This window comes from Caenorhabditis elegans, chromosome IV, assembly GCF_000002985.6.
Source record: "Caenorhabditis elegans chromosome IV".
Lineage (NCBI taxonomy): Eukaryota > Metazoa > Nematoda > Chromadorea > Rhabditida > Rhabditidae > Caenorhabditis > Caenorhabditis elegans.
In genome coordinates this window covers 9,675,729-9,692,833 of record NC_003282.8, presented here as the reverse complement: position 1 = coordinate 9,692,833, position 17,105 = coordinate 9,675,729, and the positions used below count along the sequence as shown (strand labels likewise).

At 34.1% G+C, this 17,105-nt stretch overlaps 6 protein-coding genes, 3 non-coding genes and 1 pseudogene across 12 annotated transcripts; 6 read left to right on the top strand and 4 right to left on the bottom strand.

The window, feature by feature from the left end:
- Positions 1-1,473: 1,473 nt before the first annotated feature.
- On the bottom strand, positions 1,474-1,890 carry sdz-36 (the record flags this gene model as incomplete). The annotated part of the gene is made up of 1 exon (NM_001380419.1): positions 1,474-1,890. The coding sequence occupies one exon, from the start codon at positions 1,888-1,890 to the stop codon at positions 1,474-1,476; it is 417 nt and encodes a 138-aa protein (NP_001366753.1).
- Positions 1,891-3,435: 1,545 nt separating this feature from the next.
- msp-76 (Major sperm protein 10/36/56/76) lies at positions 3,436-3,819 on the bottom strand (the record flags this gene model as incomplete). Its single annotated transcript, NM_001380418.1, has 1 exon — positions 3,436-3,819. One exon carries the CDS (start codon positions 3,817-3,819, stop codon positions 3,436-3,438), a length of 384 nt encoding a protein of 127 aa, NP_001366752.1.
- Positions 3,820-4,441: 622 nt separating this feature from the next.
- Positions 4,442-5,785, top strand: ZK1251.5 (annotated as a pseudogene). Its single transcript has 5 exons — positions 4,442-4,524; positions 4,571-4,761; positions 5,102-5,395; positions 5,444-5,696; positions 5,742-5,785. Coding segments are annotated over exons 1-5 (865 nt in total).
- Positions 5,786-8,278: 2,493 nt separating this feature from the next.
- ZK1251.3 (3-oxo-5alpha-steroid 4-dehydrogenase (NADP(+))) lies at positions 8,279-9,176 on the bottom strand. Its single transcript, NM_069318.3, has 2 exons — positions 8,715-9,176; positions 8,279-8,666 (listed from the first exon to the last, which is right to left on the bottom strand). Exons 1-2 carry the CDS (start codon positions 9,168-9,170, stop codon positions 8,361-8,363), a joined length of 762 nt encoding a protein of 253 aa, NP_501719.1. The 5' UTR covers positions 9,171-9,176; the 3' UTR covers positions 8,279-8,360.
- A 124-nt stretch (positions 9,177-9,300) lies between these two features.
- On the top strand, positions 9,301-9,850 carry htas-1 (Histone H2A). The gene is made up of 2 exons (NM_069317.2): positions 9,301-9,390; positions 9,459-9,850. The coding sequence occupies exons 1-2, from the start codon at positions 9,313-9,315 to the stop codon at positions 9,816-9,818; spliced, it is 438 nt and encodes a 145-aa protein (NP_501718.1). The 5' UTR covers positions 9,301-9,312; the 3' UTR covers positions 9,819-9,850.
- A 1-nt stretch (position 9,851) lies between these two features.
- Positions 9,852-9,955, bottom strand: ZK1251.14. The gene has a single exon (NR_056437.1). It is a non-coding gene; the product is annotated as a small nuclear RNA ZK1251.14 (small nuclear RNA).
- A 33-nt stretch (positions 9,956-9,988) lies between these two features.
- On the top strand, positions 9,989-10,823 carry ins-7 (the record flags this gene model as incomplete). Of its 2 annotated transcripts, NM_001268488.3 has the most annotated exons (3): positions 9,989-10,040; positions 10,413-10,650; positions 10,692-10,796. In NM_001268488.3, the coding sequence occupies 3 exons, from the start codon at positions 10,008-10,010 to the stop codon at positions 10,769-10,771; spliced, it is 351 nt and encodes a 116-aa protein (NP_001255417.1). In that variant the 3' UTR covers positions 10,772-10,796. The 2 variants fall into 2 exon arrangements, with proteins under 2 accessions (NP_001255417.1, NP_001255418.1); NM_001268489.3 differs by lacking the exon at positions 9,989-10,040 and having other exon boundaries at positions 10,692-10,823.
- A 1,069-nt stretch (positions 10,824-11,892) lies between these two features.
- On the top strand, positions 11,893-12,497 carry ins-8 (INSulin related). Of its 2 annotated transcripts, NR_131589.1 has the most exons (3): positions 11,893-11,941; positions 12,085-12,319; positions 12,368-12,447. NR_131589.1 is itself a non-coding variant. In NM_001268487.3 (2 exons), the coding sequence occupies exons 1-2, from the start codon at positions 12,085-12,087 to the stop codon at positions 12,445-12,447; spliced, it is 315 nt and encodes a 104-aa protein (NP_001255416.1). In that variant the 5' UTR covers positions 12,083-12,084; the 3' UTR covers positions 12,448-12,497. The 2 variants fall into 2 exon arrangements, 1 of the variants encoding a protein (NP_001255416.1); NM_001268487.3 differs by lacking the exon at positions 11,893-11,941 and having other exon boundaries at positions 12,083-12,319; positions 12,368-12,497.
- Positions 12,498-15,399: 2,902 nt separating this feature from the next.
- On the top strand, positions 15,400-15,420 carry 21ur-15257. Its single transcript, NR_056436.1, has one exon.
- Positions 15,421-16,813: 1,393 nt separating this feature from the next.
- On the top strand, positions 16,814-16,834 carry 21ur-12950. Its single transcript, NR_056435.1, has one exon.
- Positions 16,835-17,105: the final 271 nt, after the last annotated feature.

Here is a 17,105-nt window from a genome sequence, read left to right as displayed (position 1 = left end):
CAAAATTAACTAACAAGACGAATAACCGATTATCAAAATATTTAAATGACAACGTTAAAATAGTTTTATCAAGTTCCAAAGCTTGTTAGATACTTAAAAAAAGTACGAGTCAACTACAAGTTAAATGGAAATGGAGGAAATAGAAATAAAGTGGAAGTGTCCGAAAAAATGAATAATTGAGAGAGGTGGTCTCACCCTTCAACACCTTTTTTTCATCCAATTGTTTTTCACGAAACAAGCTCTTTAAAGAGTAGTTGAAAATTTGAAAATAAAAACAAGGAATTACAGGTTGGAAGCTGAAAGTGATACAAATCAATTGGAAGATGAACATAATTTATTTCGTCCGGGTTGTATGTGAAACTGTATATTATTTGAATACTGGAGGAAAAACCAAAAATTCTCGCAAGATGAACAAGTGTATACTCCAATTATAGTGTGAAGGCGGTTTTTGTTCCTCGAATCGAAGAAATGCCAATCAAAAAATGATTTATCCAATACGTTTTTCATATTCTTCAGCCTTACAACACATGTATGCCGAGGAAAAAAATTAGAAATTTGTTTATTTTTCTTCATAAAGGCGACTAATAACAAGGCACGACTTTTTGTTTATCGGGAAAAAATGGAAGAACACTGGAAATAATAAGAGCAATTGAGGGGAATAAAAGGATGAACATTAAGACCGGAGAAGAGCAGATTTTTAGTGAAATTGAATAATGGAACCCATTATGAGGAAATGGAAATGGAACCTGAGAGAAAATGGAGATGGATTTCAAAACGAAATGTTGAAGCTACTTCACTTGACACTACACTCTGAAATTCATTTAATAAAATTGTGAAACAGGAATTGGTTATTTTTGTTTTTCTAGTCCAATGTAGTGTTTTAATTGAGAATTAATTAATTAATTCCGGAAAATTAAAAAAAAATTAATTGGTGTCAAGCGGACGATCGTAAAGTCGGGTAAGAAGCACCAAAACATAAACAATTTTATTTTAGATTGAAATAATTCCTATTTCAAAAGGAAGACATTTCTCAAGTTTTAAAAATTGATAAAATCAAGTTTTGTTGTTTTATTACAGTTATGAAATAGTTCAATTATTACTAGACCAGTTTTCTTAATTATGAATTTTATTGAAAAGCAATGTTTTTAATTAGCACATAAAGCAGGAAAAAATCGAAATCACAAGCGAGAATGGGAAACCGTAACTGAATTGGAGGAAAAATGGCAATTAATGATTAGATGGATAATTATGAAGAGGGGCACCGAAAATGAGAAAGTGAACATTAACGGAAATAGGTAACCGTATCTGGGGTGAATGGAAAATTAATGTAGTGAACAAAAATGGATTTTTAAATTTGAAGGAAAAAAACAAAATTTGAATCTGGTATAGCCGTTCTAATTATTATTTTGCGATATTTGTAGAGAAGAATGAAACCGTGGAATTTAGTTTTGATAAGAAAATCCATAGAACTTATCAGTGATCCATCGGAACTGCGAGATTTGTGAAGAAGTTTTGAACATCGTATTCATCAAGTTCTTCCATTTCAATATCGGCAACTGGAGAATCGTATGAATTTAAGTTCAATGTAATAAAATCTTGAATTTTTCCAATGAGAGAAGTCTGGAGAAGTTCTTCTCGAATTGATGGTTCCTTCTTTGTTGCGAATAGAGCAATATGCTTCTGGAACGCCAAAGTCAAAAGCTCTGATGCACTCATCGTTGTATCCGAAACCTCCAGTAATCTTTCCTCATCCAAATCAATTGGTTCCTCTTCGATTGGTGGGAAAATATACTTTGTTGCTTGCTGACGGATGTTTTCTAGAAATGCCTGCTCGGCAGCATCACAGTCATTTTGAGATTCGTTGTTCTTCGAGTCAAGTTGTGGGGCCATTGTTGTTGCTCTGAAGTATGGAAAAATGTACGATTTCAACACGGTAGACGCAACACTCAATAAAAACGATTTTAGCTATATTCTAAAATGTAATCTTAAATTAAAAATTGCTAACAGATGTTACCCGCCAAACTATGCTTCCAAAATGAGAGAAGGAACGCGCCAAAATAATTTTTCCGCCCGACTATCAACGAAAGACACAAGTAGAAAGAATAAGAATAATAATGACGCTATAATAAATGTTGCTCAACAAAAAGAGTAGATCCACGATTGTGACAGAAGAATGCGCGCGGTGCATCGTTTATCGATCGGGTAACAACACATGAACCATCTCGATTTTGGTACGTGAATAGTTTGGCTAAAATGATTTCAGTGAAACAAATAAATAAATCAAATCCAAGAAACTATTACGAAGGAAATGACGGCATTTTCATCGACTGGCAGAAGGATTGTTCCATTTTCTTGGTTGCTGAATTGGGAAATAATATAATTCAGATGCCAGAGAAATGATGCATTTCATCTGTGAAAATGCAATTTGTATTACTGATATCACATCAAAACAGTCATCAACCGAAATTTATTTTCAGTTCTGGTAAAACAATTATTTGATTTTTGAATATGAAGATATTGTATGAATGGATGTAATCTTTATTTATTTTAACTAAAATTTGAAAATTGTCTACAATAGTACAATAGCCAACTCTCACATCATCTAATGCATCCAGTTTACAACGAGATGTTAGTATCGACGCAATTTTCATGTTTGTTCGACACACTCATAAAAGGTCCTCGTAAATTATATTATAGTTTTTTCTTTTTCATTTTGTCCGGTGCATTGGTTTCTGGCAATTTTATTTTGTTTCCAAATAAACTGCAGAACACTTTTACAGAAGAAAGGCTAGGTTTCTTGATCATACTGATTTTTAAATATTATTCAAAGTTTTATAGAACTTGTGGTTATATATTTTGTCAAGTAAAGCGGTTTTGAAATCAACAACGAAGCACTGATATAGTTTTTATTGATAAATGAGTCTATTGCTTTCAAATCATTTTATTAAATACACTGCATAACAACATTTTTCCGAACGGCAAGAATGTCACCGCACCTTGACTCAAATGAGAAAAGCTCTAAAAATGTCTAAAATTAATCTAAATCGAAAATCTTAATCTAAAATTTGACTGTGGCAGTTTTTTCTAGAAAAAATCCAGATTTGCATCGTGTTTTCCGTAACTTTCAATACTGTGAAAACGAACTTGCCGAATAACTACAGCTCTCTGTAACTGTCTAAAAACGACTCATTTCGTGGGTTGCGCAAGATGCAAAGACAGAGAGTTACAACTGAAACATTCTCAAAATTCTCAAAAAAGATTTATTAAAATAAACAGTGAGCCTTCTTATCAATTATCAAGCCTTCTTTGGGTTGTACTCAATTGGGAGGTGACCTCCACCTCCACCTAATTCGATACGTTTTTAAATCTGAAAATTTTGGTGAGAAAAACAACGAGCTTTCAAAATACATTTATTGAATGTTATAGTACAGGGCTCTATGGGTTGTACTCAATTGGGAGGTTCTTGCGACGAACCATACCGTCTCCCTGGAACCATTCACGACGGAATTGTTTGGCAGCACCATCCGGGGTGTTGGTCCATTCAACTGTGATACGATCGTTGTTGGTATCCTCTTGTCCGAAGGCAAAAGCATCGCAAGAAACAGCAAGAAGCACAGCTTCCTTTGGGTCGAGAACTCCACATGGTGGATCAACTCCAAGTCTCTTCATGTTGGTGGTCTTGATGCCATATCCAATACGACGAGCCGATGAGTTGATCACCTTGATGTGGTAGGTGTGCTTGTCATCGTATGGTGCATTGAAGACGATCTTCGCGTTTGGTTGGGTTTGGATGTCTCCTGGTGGGACGGATTGGGCCATGGTCGTTCGATGAAGGAGTTATGAGAACTCTATGAAGATTATGACAAAATCTTCCAAATTTATAGCAAGCTTCTTATCTTTGTCCTAGATCTGAAAGTTCATCCAAAAATAGGAGATCACGTTAAAATATTAAAATACATTAATTTACATTAATTTTTAAAAAATGAACTGTCAAAACGGGACGTGTCAGAAAGATTTTTAAAAAATTATAAAATATTTACGAGCAATTTTCCAGATTGCAAAGTAGTGAAGAATGACCTCGTTTACCTAATTTGTATACCGAAGCGCTCGTAATGGGAAAATCAATTTGATTCTGTTCAAGTTACCTCCCTCTCTCCACACACAATACACATCAGAACAAATGAATAAAAATCAAATAAAAGAAAAAAACAAAAATATTTAGTAGTAATGGATCACATTTTATCATCGTGACGGCTAATCAAACCAGTTGGGAACGAGGAAGGAAGGTGAATGAGACTCGAGAAAATTCAAAACGTCGAAAAGTTAAAAAAAATAACTTCTTGAAATAACTGTATAGAATATTCTTGCGTGAACTAATAAACCGTGTTTTTTTTATTATAAAAAAACTACCTTTCGATAAATAAAAACTTCAAATCAGTTTATTGCTTTAATAGTATTCTGATATAGTCTGACTCTTTGTCGAAATTAACCGAAGTCCAAGCAGAATGCCACCAAAACCAAAAAGTAAGTTAAAATTTTAATTGTCCCCTCATAATAGCGTTACTTTCAGAATCTACTGGTGCGAAGAAATAAGTGAGCAAATTGAATAAGCGTCCGAGCAAGATGAGTGTCGTCAGTGTGAATGAGCGTAGTAAGAACGAGAGAAGTGTGATGCAATCAATTGAGCAAGAGGAGACAACCAACAATGAAATTGTTCCAACTCCGAAAAAGACCACGGCTCAGATTCCTCAACAGCCAATGGTATGGGAATTAACTATGCACTGGTTGGGCTGGCAAACTGGGCACCCGGTTGTTTGAATAATTGAGAAATTATGAATCTGTTTTGAAGTTTTGAAAAACGGAATAGTTACAACGGATTGCCCAGAATCCGGAAAAACGGACGCTGGTTTAGTCCGGTTTTAGTCCAGCTCTTCCACTTGAAACTCAACACACGCTCGCCTCACCACGCACCTCCCCGCTTCTTGCCCGAAAAACGCTTCTATCGCGGGCATATAGGGAGAGTGGAGGGCGCGTGAAGAGGCGAATGAAAATCGCCTCCGTTGCGCCTCGACCTGGTGAAATATCAAGTAATAATTTTCAGCCGACACTTCCTCAGATGATTGCGAAGCAAGAGCCAGAAGTCCCGATGAAAACGATGATGCTGCCACCACCATCTGAATCACCACCACCAACAACATTTAATCTTTAATAAATCAGTTCTCATTTTTCAGATCGATAAAACTCTGGTGATGTCAACAATGCGCATTTCGAAGCCAGGAGACAATGCAGTTGTCAAAATTGTAAAGCATATTCATTGGCGCAATTGGCCTGATCACGGTGTTCCCGACAATTTTCTGTCACCGTTCCGTTTGTTGACTGTTGTCAAGAGTTGCACGTAAGTTCAATTTCTTTGAAAATCACTTTATAATTATATCGTTTTCAGAAAACCAATAGTTGTACACTGCTCTGCTGGTGTCGGTCGAACAGGCACGCTTGCTCTCATTTTGATTATCCTCGAGTCAATTTGTCTTCCGGATTTCATTGGAGTTCCACGCCTTCTGGCAAAACTTCGAGAGGAGCGTTTCAGAGCAATCCAAACGGAAGTGCAATATTTGTACGCTCATCGATGCGTCCTGGAATATTTGGCACTGAAGAAGTATGTTCAATCTCGCGAAGATTTTGCCAAATTCGCCAAGGTTTGTCTATTATTTGGATTCTAATGCTTAACATTTGATTTTCAGGATTACGAGCAAGCACTTGCAACATGCCCGAAAGAAATGTGATCTTGATTGGAATGTGATCTTGATTTGCTTGAAATATGGAATAAAGAATTCTACTAGATTTGTTTTCGTTTTCTGATTATCAACTGAATTTATAATGTGATATTAAAACTTCTGCAGTCATATGAAAATGAGAACATTTGTGCGAGAGAAAAGAAAGCATCTCTAATTGTGCAGGTACAGTGCTGGCCAAAAAGATATCCACTTTTGGTTTTTTGTGTGTAACTTTTTTCTAAGTGGTTATTTTGTTTTGAAACTTCACCACAGTGTTCACAAAATCTAAAAACACAATATTCATCAAAAATGTTCAACAGATTTTGAAAAAACTTCAGAAAAATTCAAAAAAATCGAAAAACTAGAAATATTGAAAAAACCGAGGTTGCAAGGAAATGACAATTAAAGTACCGGAATATGAGCAATTGGATTTAAAAATAACATAATTATGCTTAATACTTTGTCGCGTATCCGTTTGCATCAATAACAGCTTGACAACGACGTGGCATCGAGTCGATCAGCTTGTGAATAACTGACATGGGGATAGCTTTCCAAGCGTTTTCCAACTGGTTGAATTTGGCATCTGCATTTGAAGCCCGAACACCTCCAAGACGTCTTTCCAACTCTTCCCACAAATGCTCTATTGGATTCAAGTCCGGAGACTGACTTGGCCAATCGAGCAAACGCACACGACGACGTTGAAACCAGGAACGCACATGAAGAGAAGTATGCTTAGGATCGTTATCCTGCTGAAACACGAAGCCACGGCCCACATTTTGAAGTGCCCAGGGTCGCATTGTAGTTTCCAAGATGTTTTCGTATTGAAAACGATCCATAATGCTTTGGATTCTCCTTAGTGGGCCCATGGAAGTGCTGGTGAAGCACCCCCACACCATGACGCTCCCACCTCCATGCTTAACGGTTGGGCATTGATACTTTGGAGAGTACCTAGAGCCAACAGGACGACGTACCCAGGAATTTCCATCACTCCCGAACAAATTGAACTTGCTTTCGTCAGACCAGATGTGTTTAGCCCATTCCTGACGTCCCCAACGAAGATGCGCTTTTGCCCACGCAACTCGAGCCATGCGATTTTTCTTACTGATGAACGGTTTCTTGACTGGCTTTCGTCCGTGTAGTCCTGCTTGCTGTAAACGTCGACGAACAGTTCGTTTACTTGGTACAGGTTCATTTGGAGAACTTATAATCATTTGAATATCCGTGGCGGTCCTATGCGGATCTTCTCTTGCTGATCGGAGGATGTTGCGATCCATCCTATGGGTTGTCACTCGAGGCCTGCCGGGCGAGATTCTCAAAGCGACGGATTTCTAAACATTTATTATTAAAAAATAATATTTTTCGAACTCACCTCAGTTTGGTACTTCTTGATTACTTTCCAAATAGTCGACGGAGAACGTTGAATTTGCAGCGCGAGCATTTTCGTGGGTATTCCTTGTTCGAAGCCAGCTACAATGGCTTTCTTGACGTCCAAGGAAAGATTTTTACACCCAACAGATTTTACCATACCTTAAAAATAATTTATCAACCAAACAAATCCAGTGCAACAAACAGAGTGCGTTTTATTGATAATTCAAAAAAAATAATGAAAATTGGAAAAACGAAAAAATCAAAAAATTGAAATAAAATTCAGAAAAAATCGATAATCATGTAATGTTTGGTCCGCAAATTTGCGTAACATTTCGCTTTATGCACACGGAAAAATTCAAGTCAAATGGATGCTTGAGAAAAAAGTTACACACAAAAAACCAAAAGTGGATATCTTTTTGGCCAGCACTGTATGCAAATGACCTTCATTGCACACCTACAACTGATTAGAGTAAAATATAAGAATAGACGCTATGATTGATGATCGGAAAGACTTGAAATGTAGTAGGAAAGTTCGATTTCAGAGTTGAAGTATTTGCATCACTACTTCTATTAGAGCTGCACCCTAATGGGCGTTCCAAAAATTAGTGCTGCACCCCTTTTTCCTTGCCTGAGTCACCTAAACAGTTTCCACTTCTTGTTATATGAAAACATCATTGAATTATTGTCTTTCGTTACAAAACCTTACATTTTTAATGAATTTCTGCTTAAAATATGATGTTTTGTAACTTAAAGCTAGTAATCTTAAATTGGAAGAAAGTGTTCAAATAAAATAGAAAATATACGGCCAATGTATTTAAAACATTTAAACATTTTGCCGCAAACTATTACAGGAACATATTTTTCACTCATTTTCTCGGAAATTTTTTTGCCTAAAGCGAAATTCTTTTTCAGGATTTCAGTAAATTCACCAATTTTTCCTGGCTCCACTCATTTTGTTGAGCAGCTCATTAACTCGTTCCAACCGCCGTTCCATATTCTTCTAAGTTTCAGGTCGGATAATTTGAGTTTTTCTTTAATTCCTCGCATACTTCATCGATTGTTATTGTTAAATCATAATTGAAATTACAGATCACATAATTCCTATCTTTTCTTTGCCTGTTTTTTTATGTATTCTATGAAACGAAAAATGTTTAATTGAAAATCGTTCAAGTTAAATTGAGAAAAACAAATAATTGATTTAATGGAACTCTTTCTCCTCTACCAAACTCCGGGAACCAAAGCATGACGATCACGTGGATATTGTTCTCCAAACATCTTCTGATACCATTTATGATGTGACATTGCTCGTGGAGCCAGATTGCAAACAATGAAGAATGCGAAGGCAATTGCCGGAAAACTACGAGCAGCCAGTGCATAACCGATCCATTGCAAGCATTCACCAAAATAATTTGGACAAGAAATGTATTCGAAATAGTGTCCCCGTGGAATACTGTAACTATTCAGGTAATCATTGCGAAGAGTGATGAGATGAAGATCAGAAACGCAATGAGTTATGAATCCAATCTTCAAAATATTGATTTAAAATCTTGTATATTATAGGATACAACTTACCACGAACAGCCAAGCCCCAAGAAATACGAAAAATTTAGGATGTAGTGTATCGAATTCGGGTTGATAAAATGCATTCCACGTTCCTTGAATAAATCCATTTAACACAGAGAATCCAAAAGCCATTATCACTATTTTGACGGGACTCTGATTATCCGAGTTGATAATGAATGGATAGACAAATGAACGATAGGCATAGTGAAAAGTCATAAGACATGTCAGAAATGATCCATACTCTGTCAAATGTTGATTTGTCCAGTATAAATAGAATGGAATAATAAATGATGGAAATCCTTGAATCATCCATGAAATAGTCGGTGGAAGTGTTCGAGTTGTGGCCAATGAATCACTGTATCGACCATATCCTAATGGTTTTTCCGTGTTTGACAAAGTCAAAAACACAAAAATTCCGCAAGTTGTCATGAGCCATGAGCCAATTATGATTATTGCGTAGAGCATGTTGACAATGAGGAATGATTTTTTTATTCATAGAACCACGTATTATATTTTATTTGCAATTCTAACGTGTCAATTTATCATGTGTTTATTGAATCAACTTCAAGCGTGAAATTTAAAAATACTTTTGAATCATTTCGAAAAGATGGCTCGTCTCAAACAAAGACCAAATCGAATTCTCAATACATCGACGAAAACATCATCCGCGAAGAAAAAGAAAAAGGTAAGATCAGAGCAGAACTCGGGAATAGGCAAAATAATTGAAACCTTTGAAAATAAAAATTTTTCCAGAGAATCAGCCGCTCGACACGTTCTGGTTTAACTTTTCCAGTCGGAAGAATTCATCGAAAACTTCGTGAAACTACTCGTGGAAAACAAAGAATTTCAGCAGGTGCATCTGTTTTTATGGCTGCTACACTTGAATATTTAACTACCGAACTTATGGAAATGTCTGCAATCGCGGCTAATGAAAGTAAGAAATCGAGAGTCACGCCACGTCATCTTCATTTGGCAATTTATGGAGATCAAGAAACCGCACAACTGCTTGATAAGGTTACTCTGCCTCAAGGAGGAGTTACACCAATGCCTATTCATCCATCCTTGCTTCCAAAGAAGAAAGCAAAAGAAGATGACAAAGAAAATAATTCTTGAACTAAACTCTCCAAATAAATCGTTTTCATCATTTTGCTTCGAAGGATAACCCCGAAGAAGCTGTTCCAAAAGTTATTGTTATTCAACACAATCTTTTGAATGGTCGGAATCAGGGTTGGGCATTCTTGATTGATTGGTTTCTTGAATTTCTTCATTTCTTAACATTTTGCCGAGAATTTTTAGTTTTTCATGTATAAAGTACATTATTTTCTAATCAATACGGTAAGTACTCTCAAGTTTAATCGGCTTTTGTCACACCTGTCAGTCTGATCGACTGATTATTATTATCGCAGCCTAGTCGGTTCACAAAAAACGGAACGGAAACGGACTTTAGTCACAAGAGGGCATGATTAAGACAATATTTAACAAGGTTGATAAGAGTAAAATGATAATTTCACTGAACAGTCATTTTTTGAAATGTTTTCATTGACGGAGAGAACGATACAAATGTATTTTGATCTTTTTATTGCTATTATTTTATACTGTTCATTCCATACCTGTTCAATTTCACTCCCACTTTTCAATTATAAATAGACTTAAAATAGTATATGAATTTTAAGTCCTGATAGTTTTATATAATATTACTTTTTCCAGATGCCACCAATAATTTTGGTTTTCTTTTTGGTTTTAATCCCTGCTTCTCAACAATATCCTTTTTCACTGGAGTCCTTAAATGATCAAATAATCAATGAAGAAGTAATCGAATATATGCTTGAAAATTCAATTAGGTCCAGCAGAACCAGAAGAGTCCCTGACGAGAAAAAAATTTATCGTTGTGGAAGAAGAATACATTCGTATGTGTTTGCGGTTTGTGGAAAAGCATGCGAATCGAGTTGGTTTTAATACTGTTTCTACAAACATTTAAATTTTCAGATACTGAAGTTAATATTGCATCAAAATGTTGCCGTGAAGAATGCACCGACGACTTCATTCGAAAACAGTGCTGTCCTTAATTTCTTCTATCATAAATTAACAAAAATTTTTCAATGAAATCTTTATATCCTCTTCACATTCGTTTTAAAAGGAAATGTTTGTGAGATTTACTATACAAAAAAAACATGAATTTACTATACCTATACATAATGGTGGCTCTTCTGGATTTTGGGTTCAATTGCTTGAAACAATCTCAACCTTCAATATGTAGCCTTCCGGGGTTAAAATCCCATTTTATAATGAAAATTCGATAAGAAGTGTTTGTTTGAAACTTTTGTTGAATGTGGATGAATTATCATAGTACAATTGTTCGAAAGAATGATTAAATTTATTTATTTACAGAGAAAAAGCTACGCAAACTGATCTCGCGCTATGTTTTGAGAAAACTGAAGCACTATCAATTGTTTAAACCCACAACATTAAAATTTAGATAATTTAATCATAAGTAGAACAAAAATGGTTTTTTAATTGAAAACTTATAAAAAAGCGACGCAAAATTGTCGCCTTGACTCATCGTATTTTCTCTATTATAATAATAATAATAATTTATTACGCTCGCTGGGAGACGTGAAGGAATACAGAATACAAAAGTTATCATTGTTCGCTTGAACTAGAATTGGTGCAGTCGGGCAATCGTTTCCATTCCATTAGAATGTTGTCCTTGTCCTTGCGTTGTCCTTGCGTAGACTCCCCCATAGTGGGCGAGCGATTCCCGAGTGAAAATAATCACGGAATATTAGTCATAAATGCAAGACTATATTTCAATTGGTCCATAGAGATGCAAGACTAATAGAAATTATAAGAGGCTGCAAGGCAAAATGTGAAACCTCCATACCGTTAATATCTCAGTTTTTATTGTTTTCAAAAATGTGGAAAACTTTCAATGTGTTTTTTGTGAAGATATCTGGATAGTTTTTAATACATAAATTACATAATTTCACTATCGATGAAGTTACAATTTCCAAATTAATTTAATCAGCTTGTATCACAATTTTATAACTGTCAATCTGTTTGGCAGATCATGAGAAATTATCGGAGCCTAATCGGTTCATAACCGGAAGGAAGTGGGCTTGAAGTCACAAGAGGTCATGATGAAGACATTATTTAACAAACGTGATAAGAATATAATGATAATTCCTCAGAACAGTCAGTTTTTGAAAGTATTTCTTGACGAACAGAACGATATATTTGTAGGTTGATCATTTTATTGCTATCATTCGAAATAATTTTGTTAACTGTTCAAGTTCACTCTCACTTTTTAAGCATAAAAAGACTTATAAGAGTACATAAATTTCATATCCGAATAGTTGGTTCTGATATTAATTATTTCCAGATGTCGCCAATCATTTTGATTTTCTTTTTGGTTTTCATTCCGTTTTCTCAACAACACACATCTTTAGAGGAGTCCTTAAATGATCGAATAATCAGTGAAGAAGTAGTCGAAATGCTATCAGAGAAAGAAATTAGACCCAGCAGAGTAAGAAGAGTCCCTGAACAAAAAAATAAATTGTGCGGAAAGCAAGTCTTATCCTACGTTATGGCACTTTGTGAAAAAGCATGCGATTCAAGTTAGTTTTTATCTCAAATGTTTGAAAAACAAAAAATATATACTTCAGATACAAAAGTCGATATTGCGACAAAATGTTGCCGCGATGCATGCTCAGACGAATTCATTCGACATCAATGTTGTCCTTAATCTAATCGTTTACATATTCCCTAATATTTTAAATAAAACAGTTACACATTTTTAACGGTTGCTTGAAAAATGAATGTTTGAGGGTTCAAGGAAGATATTCAAAGAAATAGTGTTAGTGTGTTGAAAATTCTATTCAAATTTTTGTTTAAAAAACAGTTGGCTGGGGTTATTCAAGTAATGTAGCAAAATGTATTTAAATACATGTTTCTATATACTTGAATACAGTCGTAACGTAATTTTTCTACACTTTTTAATTTTCCGACACTACTTGAATAACCCCATAATATATGCATTCGTAGAAATCACAGATCACTAGAAAACTCCACAGAAGGACCATCATATGTATTTATTCTATGTTTTTCATTGAAAAGCGAGTTCATACAGATTTCAAGTATAATTTTCGAATGTTTCAATACTAGGAACCTGCTGTTATAGAAAATTGAGAACATCTAAGTAGAAAACTTGACAGTTTTACACCCCAAAATTCTAATATCACCTTCTATCCATAAAAGTCACCAGAAAATGCTGATAATAAACGGAATAGAAACCTGATATTAAGCTTGTCGCCGAAATTGGGATTCCCCTCTCTCACGTGGGGATAAATTGCAGATATTCTACACGTGACATGTTTTATCAACTGGAAATATTTATATTATCTTGTTTACAAATTCCTCCCGTTTGATAGTGAAGACATGACGGCACCGTCAACAAAAAGCATTAAATTTGCAAATTTATCTGCTGTTTCAAGATATTTTTAAAGATATAATGAACACCTTTAATCAAATACTAGACGTTCGCATCATTTTTAAACTTGCAAAAGATTACTACGTATTCTGTTATTTTTATTTCTTGTATCTTTTTTCCCTACTAATATTATCTGCTGGACACACATTTTGGTCTGTGATGTAAATATCGGTGACTGATAACAGTGATATCACCTCCTCATAAACTAGTCTCTATTTTTGTAGACTACGGTAGTTGACGATTTCAATGAAATTTCAATAGTTATTTTCATATTCACTCTATAAAATTTGACAATATGTTCATAAGAACAATTTGCGCCACGCTCCCAAAAAATTTGAATAAAAATTAATTAAAATAATGCAAATTTTTTGCTCCAATTTCCAAGGATCAGTAAATTTACATTTTGAGCTCTTGATCATTGAAACATTAAATTTTCAAGTTCAGAAGCCATAAACGGTAGATTAATAAACAAATACATTTAATTAAAGTCAAGTACAACTTTTTACAGTTTGTTTTTGTCATATATGTACCATCAACTTGATATGAACTTTTTGTTTTTAATCTATTTTCCAATGTCTGATCACCTGTTTTATTGTTACAAGAAATTTAAGCGGATCAGAATTCTTGCTCTCATAATTTTTTTGATGAGGCTGCATGGAAGAAGTTCAAATGATATCCTTGATATTGTTATTTACATATTTCCCGTTAATCAAAATGGAAACCTTTTTTCACTCACATTCATTGGAAAATTTAATATTCAAGTATTGAATTAAAAAGTGTATGCTTCTGCGAGTTGCTATCGCTGCAAATTGCTTCAAATTTATTTTGTCTTTTTTTTCAAAAGTATTTTTAATTGTAAACATCAAGTCTTATTGAAACTAGAAAATATTCTGGAAGTCATTGAAAAATATTGTAATTCAGTAGACTCTTCAGATGATCACCAGACAAAATGTATCTAAAAGTTCTTTCAAAACTTCATAGTAGTTGTATATTTCCTCATAATAATGTCTAATGTGGGCGTCTTTTCAAAACAAACCTACCATTCTCATAAATTTTTTCGATATTAAATCGATACAAAAGAAAACCTATAAATACCTCGAATGGTCAGAAGCCAGATTTTTACATAAAACAACAAATGATAAACATTTTTGTAAGACACAAAATTTCAATTTACCGCAAAATTAAAGTTATGAAAAATGTTCACTGGTAATTTTACAGGCGTGACAGATCCAAAATCGGCTTACTCAACTCATAACTTTTCAAAAAATAAAACTTAGTCCGAAAGTTGGCAAAGATTGAGCAAGCCTAGGACCCATTTGAGTATCAGTTGTGTTCAAGAATTTCTCAAAGCTTGCAGCTTTCCAAATGTGTTGTTCAAAATTTGAACAATGAACAAAATTCCCAGATATTGTAATTTGGATTTTCTTTTATTCAGCAATTTATTACAAATCAAAAATGAATGGGAGTTTCCTAAAGCTACCAGTAAGTTCATGGTATTTTACCCTCTTTTCAAATTTAGTCTGACTTCTTCATGCACCTTGAATCAAAGGTATGATCTATGTTTTAACTGTAACCAATCCAACCATCTACAACTAATTTTACGCGTGTTGACCAAAATTTTACAACTCCACCTGTTCCTCTCTTTGTCTCTGTGTCCCTCTTTCAGTGACATCACCAAGGAGAATTGTCTTTTTTTTCTCTCTTTCAGACCATTCTCACAATATTTATTTCCATCCAGACAGGAGTGTAGTCTTGAAGAATCCAGTATTTCTCTCTCGCAGTTGCCACGTGCACTTTATCTAATTTTCTTTTCCACTCTCTTTTTTCTTTACTATCTCGTTGTCTGTCTCTCTAAATGTCTGCGACTACTGGACAGAGAGAGTGTCTTACCGACCCGTGAGATAGAAAAAAAAGAAGAAAAAAACGAAAGTGAACTTTCTGAATCTCTTCGTCTCTAACACTATTTCAAATAGTTTCCGTTCTGAATTATTCAGCTGCTCATCTCAGAACCTTCCCCCATTAAAATTTTTATTCTTTCATTATTGTCTAAAAATTATATTTTCCTATCATTTTATGTATTCTGAAACTGTTATTAAATGTTTCATTTGTTATTTTTCCCATCATATTTTGCATCGAATTCCCGCGAAAAGTTCTCATTTTCTCTGTTTCACACAATGTATCTTAAAGTTTCGTTATCAATGAGAGAAATATGAAATGCTGAGAGACTGTAAAAATCAGAGAGGTCACAGAGAAACAGTAGAAAAAGATGATCACATATCAGCAAATTGAGCGTAAAAGTGGCAGAACAGATAGATGACATTTTGGATACATGACTTTTTTGAATAGAAAAGTTATTTTTTGTTTCCTAAGGTTTTTTCTCACTTAAGTTCTCACTATTGTTTATGATCATATTTATACATTTCTATGAATGTAAAAATTCATCGTTATTTGTCATGAATTCCTAAGTTTATTATTTTTTCTTAGAATTTCAGTCCACATTTTGACACAATTTATATTTCTAATTTGTTCAATGCTTTTTCAAAAGTAAAACCTGTCGTGAATGTAGACTTTTTATTGTGCATTTTTAAGTTTAAAATATCTACTGTGGATTTCATATTGAATTGGGAGCCGTTCATGTATTGTAACATATCTAATTTTCTTTATGAAATGTTTATTTTGAAATTTGAGACTTACAATTGTTAGTTCATAAAGCTTTTTTCATATTTTCTAAACATTGACCGAATATAAACTTAGTTCAGAAAATCTGCTCAACTCATCTTTTATCAAAACGTATATAACTTTGTTCCTTGTCCCATTGATCGATTCTTTAAAATTTTCCCAGAATTTATGACCCTCGTGCTACTTTTCATTCGGCTTATCGCTCACATTCTACCGGAAAATTCGTCTGTAAATAACACTAAATATCACTGATGACAGAGCTAATTTTGTGTACGTGTGGTTCATGATAAGACTACAGAAATTGTATCAATGAAAGGTTCATATGGTTCTTTGCAACATTCTTCTAAGAAATTTAATTTATGAGAAACGTGAATATTTTAGTTTCATTGATGTAAAGTTTTCCTATCTTTAAAAATAGTTTAATGATTTTTGTAGGCAATGCCATTTTATTTTCAGATCTGTTTTCTTGATTTTCCATATTGAAAAAGAAGCTCATTAAACCTGGTCTTTAATGCTAATTGGGCGGAGTTTGATTTTCCATGAAGTTTTCTGTTTTTTTCTGCTTCTATTGCCTGTAAATATTTTCAGAAATTGTCTAATCTCTCAATTGATCTTTTGAATCTTTCCAGTTTTCATCTTTAAAGAAACTGAACTTCCTTGTATTTTCTTGATCTGCAAATTTTTCCATCCTACAGACACGAGAAACAGTTGCATTTAATTCAAATCCAATCAAAAACAAATCCACCTACTGATTGAACTTTTGATTCTTTGAATTTTTCCGACCAATATGTGGGAAGAAAACAAAAACAGTCTCTTAACTTGACTGAAAGTCAATGGAAATTCAGTTGGCTGGATCTTTTTTTTCTGAAACTTCTCCGTTTTTATTACAAATTTTTACTGTTTCTTAGGTATTGTATTATTGTATTCTAATAGTAGGATATAATTCTATTGGTCTATCCAATATAATTGTACCTAGTCTAGAATTTTTAGAGACTATCCCATAACACATGGTATCCTTTTTATATTTCCATTTTTTTCGTCGGTTTTGCACTTTTGTACAAATTCTAGAAAAACAAACCTAAAAAGGGAGAAATAAGGAAAAACAACAAAAAAAACGAGATGAAAAAATAATTGAATGTGGTTCAAGTTGACGCCCCTTCTTTTCGTTTTCTCATTTTCTTCTCTTTCTAACTCTCCTTGTTTTTTTTTCTCTTTTTTGTTCATCATCTCTGTCT